The following is a 4,946-nucleotide window of genomic DNA, read 5'->3' on the forward strand; positions in this document are numbered from 1 at the left end:
GATATATCTTGATGAATTCCCTCTCAAATATAAGGACTAAATAGTGTGCTTGTGGCAGCTTGAATTTTCTTTTCAGTTATCTTTGAATTGAAGCATTTTTTTATATGAAAAGGAACTATTTCATTTGATAGCTATCCTCAATACAAACATTTCTTCTAATGTTTGAGCACTGTTTTTATCTATTACCTATTTGTTTATATGTTCACATGGCTATATAGAAACTATATAAAGTATAAAGTAAAAAACAGCAGCACTTTTGAGACTAACAATATATAATTTATTCTCTAGCTTTCGTCCACATCAGTCTCCTGTTTTTTACTTTATACTTTCTATACTGTACAGACTAACGCGGCTATACTTTTTATTCTAGAAATTATATGTAAAAATATTAATTTTGAAAAAAATGGTTGTATATTGACAGCATTAGAATTATTCTTACAATCCAACTTTGTTTTTCAGGTGGTGTTAAGGGTTGCGGGGGAGTCAGGGGTGATATCCAAAGACATAACCCTCCTCTGATATTTAACCTGCTGACAGACCCAGGTGAAGAACACCCTCTGGACTCACAGTCAAACGAATATCAGGATGCATACACTCATATTAAACTAGCACGTATGCGCATGGATTGGAGTATATTTCAAGACAATACAACGGCTGCGGACTACTCACAGTCGCCGGATGCTGAACCTTGTTGTAATCCTAATCATGTTGTTTGCCGATGTACATTATAATCATACAGTATTATCAATGTTCACCATCTGCAATCTCATAATGGAAATAGAAGTGCGCCCTCTACAACTAGGTACTGAAATAGAAGTACTACTTAAAGTGTATTTGCACTATTGACTGTGTAAAGAATAAATATGCAAAAAAAAAAAAAAAAAACTCAGGCAAATACATGCTGCCATGTGTGTAGACTGGGGATGGTGGATGCACCCCCAATGACAGCAAATTAGTTTCACTAAGTGGGTTAAAATACTAAAAATGACCATGGAATATGGATTTAGTTCTGCATTCCCATTTCTTTTTTCCTGTTTTTTTATAGCGGTACATAAGGAAAAAGTGGAAAAATTAACAACAAATTTTGATTTTAGATTAAAAAAGAAACTATATACCATATTTATTTGAATTAACACCCTGGGGAATTTATTGTTGAGCAGGGTTTTTGAGGGGCGTTTATTCGAGGGAGGCAACAACTCAGTAATGATTATGGGTTTACCTTACCTGTTTATAATATCTATATCTTTGTAATATTTTTATGTATATTATTAGTAACTTGTGCATTGTGTTGCTCTTCTTTTGAAGGAAGCAACATGTTGTTTATAATGTTTTGTATGTTTTCTTTATATATAAATATATATTATCTATATAGATAAACAGTTTTAATTGAATATTAATTTTAGTAAGAGGTCAAATGTGTTCCATGTAGATAAAAATTAAATTATTTAAGCTGCTTTTTGTCCTTAATTCAAATGCAAAATTGTATGCTGGACTTGGTTTAGCAGTATCATAAAAGAATGTTTTATGAGGAAGTCAAATGCATTCCATATAGAATAGAATTAAATTATTTAAGCTAATTTTGTTCTAAATTCAAATGCAAAATTGTATGCTGGTTTATCGTAAAAGGATATTTATGCAAGTTAGTTAATTATTAAGATAAGGCTGCAAATTGTGTGATGGAAGGGTTTTCAGTGATGAAGTGTGTATCGTCAATATAAAAGCAGATACAATCATAAGACACTAATCATTATGTTCAAAACGTCACCTCTATTATCTACATCTATTATTATGCTACATTCAGAACAATATCATGATACTAGTATCCATGATATTTGCATTTGTTTTTATATTTGTATGTACAGTACTGGTAATTTTGTGCATTTTAATACCAGTTGTATTCCATTGAAATTCAGGATGACTAAATATGGTAATGTGATTTACAGTATATTTTTTTAAAAAGAAATTTTCTTTCATTCAATTTAGGCTTACAGTTATTTTTTGAATAAACTCAAGCAATGACTATATTGGTATTTGATTGTATGTATTATTCGGATACAGTATCTATAAAAAAAAAAGCAAAGATAACTTTCCCTATGACTTTCGTTCTATGGGACCAGGAGCGGATTTAGGCCGGCCCGGCCCCGGCCCACCCCTCCCCCTTTTTGGGAGGTAAAAAAAAGGGGGAAATGATAGAGAACGACTCAAATGTTATTTTCGGGCGTCTAGAACACAAAAATTTCGGACCCCCTAGGACAGTGTTGTCTCGATCGGCCAACTTTCGGGGGCCCCCTTCGCGCGCCCCCTTTTTTTTTGGACATCTCTGGATCCGCCCCTGGGGACTAGTATAGTCAATCGTGACATCATTTTCATTTCCACATATTCTTCCAATCCATCCCCAAGCTGGGTATTTCTGGGGTGAATGCATGATTTGGCGGTAAGGGATGCGTGAGAGCTGACACCACCTCAAGTCAGCAAGAGGCTCAAATCAGCAAGAAATTTAAAAATGCCTCGATATGTCAAAGAAAGAATCCAAAATTTCAGCTTCAATTTCCAATTGGTTTTTTTTTTTAAGATATGTCCTTTTGAAATTTAGGTACCACGCCCCCTTTTCATTTCGGGAATGTCTCCTTTAACTTCGTATGGTTTTTACGATATATTTATACGATTAGCAAAGATAAAAAGCAGGGGTGGCGCCATGATATGCCCGACGGAGGTGGGTGGGGCGATGAGACCAAAGTGGGCGTGGTCAGGCTTCGCTCAAAATATTCTAAAAGTGGTTCAGGGGGCGAAGCCCCCGAAAATATTGACGATTTAGTGGTTTCAAAGTCTTATTTAAAATCAAGTTTAGAGACGTACTTTCAGAATTTTTGAAGGAAAATAAGGTGCAGGGGTCACATGGGCATGGTGGTTGATTTGAGATGATAAGGTTGGGGTTGATGATGATGATTTTAATTTTATTTTTCAAATAACGTTATTTTGTTTGTCAATCTCTAATTCTTGTGGTCTAATGGCACAAGTTTGGGCCGTACTAAGCCATAAAAACTCTCACCATGGCCATGAACCCTGCTCGGGATTATAGTCTGGGACCCTGACCAAGGCTCTAGTCTTCCCCTTGGATCGGATCCCTCACTGTCAAGAAATTAAGCCTCTGGACCCACTGCTCATGTTCTCAAAAATTTTATATAAAATAATTTTTAAACACAGTAATAATAATGCCTATCTTTTCATTTAAAATCTACGTGGAGATGTTCAGTGGAGGTTAACAACAGATCTGGCGAGATGGTGTAATGGTGTTGGTTTAAAGTATTCTTTCTATTGTTCTTGTAAATGTGTGACCGTATTTACTTGAGCAAAGCAAGATGATGACTTACCTGATTTCCAAGAAAGTTTAAGGATCTCTCGATTAATCGAACTGGAGAACTACAGCGCAAATAGAGATATTTTAGTTTTAAATAGAGATATCATAGTAAATAGAGATATCCCTCTATTAACAGATATATCTCTATTTAAAATTAGTATAGGCTTACGTTTCCATATTACACCAAAATAAATAAATGCCTCCCTTGAATAAACGCCTCTCTCGAATAAACGCCTCCTCAAAAAAACATTCTCAAATATATTCAATTACATACATCTCCATTTAAAACTAACATAATCTCTTTTTAAAATAGAGATATCTTTATTTAAAACTAACCTGCCTTTATTTGCGATTAAATGACAATTTGGCTCGCCATATTAAACCCTGTGTATCTACGGTGTATTTAAACGTGACAGTCATCGACAGTTCTTGTGTATTGTCTTCAAAGAAACATTCAATATTGTGTGTATCCCAAGTATACATACATTACGATAGTAACTAATATACCCTTACAGTAATAATAACAATGACAATAACAGCAACAATAATAATAATAATAGTTCGATCATAATTGAGCGCATTTTGCTAAAGCCTCTGTTTATGTAGTTATGGGCCTATTATAAAATTACAAAAGCTCCAATACATACGTCAGCTTTCCGTATTCGAAATAGTCTTGATAATAACAACTGTGGTGTGAATCGGGCTCGCGACTGTGACGTAGACATAAGAATTGATCATCTGACGCGTGATAAGCGTGTTATGTGCAAAACGTCACGTCTATTATCGTAATTCGTAGCTAACGAGTTAAAAATTTATCATAAAGTATAATCTATAATAAATGGCAATCATTGTTGAGGTCTATCTTATAAAACGTCACGACCATCATAAAATATTCTATGATTATTCTCATTATTCTAAACAATATGGTTATTACACCTTGATATATCCATAATCGCCACTTTTCTGTCATTTCGAATAATATTATCAACCATGGTCGCCTTATATAAATTATAATTAATTGAGACATAGGCCTAGTTTTAGTATACATAATTCGTCCGGAGATTACAAAGAAAGCCACTGTTGCTCTCTGGTACTCATATTATGAGTACTAATGGAGTGACTATATTAAGGTGTATACAATCATTCCTGTAAGACACTAGTATCACAGATCTCAACTTCACCACTCCATAGCTGAATACCTGGATCATACCTACTTATGATTTCGCCATTGCATATGGCGATTAATCTCCAAGATGATTTACACAGAATTTGCTTAACTTCAATCATTTATTCATAACATTCGATTTTACAGTCTCGCTTTGCTATTTTTTCCGTATGTCCATATTGGTTTTTTTTTATTTGATGATTAATTAGTTCAATGTCTAGATCCTCGTCAATTAAAACTCAAGGTGATGGATTTGCGAAATAATTAATATGGTGTGTGGTGTGTGTGTGTGTACGTTGGGACAAAATCAAACCAAACAAGAACCTCATACAGGCTCACACACGGTCGTGTGCAACAAGAACCTCATACAGGCTCACACACGGTCGTGTGCTCGTGTCGTCATATCCCACCTGAGCCAAATAC

General features: G+C 34.7%; 1 protein-coding gene across 3 annotated transcripts in view; it reads left to right on the plus strand.

Annotated features, from left to right (window-relative positions):
* Positions 1-2,022, plus strand: part of LOC117122811 (arylsulfatase G-like) — a 21,441-nt gene extending 19,419 nt beyond the window's left edge. Inside the window, exon 11 of one of the 3 annotated variants that reach the window (XM_033268564.1) lies at positions 823-2,022. Coding sequence is in view for 1 of the 3 variants with exons in the window: in XM_033268565.1 (XP_033124456.1) it covers positions 460-731 (272 nt within the window). In the remaining 2 variants the exon portion in view is untranslated. Of the gene's footprint in view, positions 1-459 lie in introns of all 3 variants that reach the window. The other 2 variants (XM_033268565.1, XM_033268568.1) reach the window with 2 other exon arrangements.
* The last annotated feature ends 2,924 nt before the right edge of the window (positions 2,023-4,946 follow it).

Source organism: Anneissia japonica, unplaced genomic scaffold (genome assembly GCF_011630105.1).
Source record: "Anneissia japonica isolate Jap-2015-1 unplaced genomic scaffold, ASM1163010v1 scaffold288162_len571657_cov150, whole genome shotgun sequence".
Lineage (NCBI taxonomy): Eukaryota > Metazoa > Echinodermata > Crinoidea > Comatulida > Comatulidae > Anneissia > Anneissia japonica.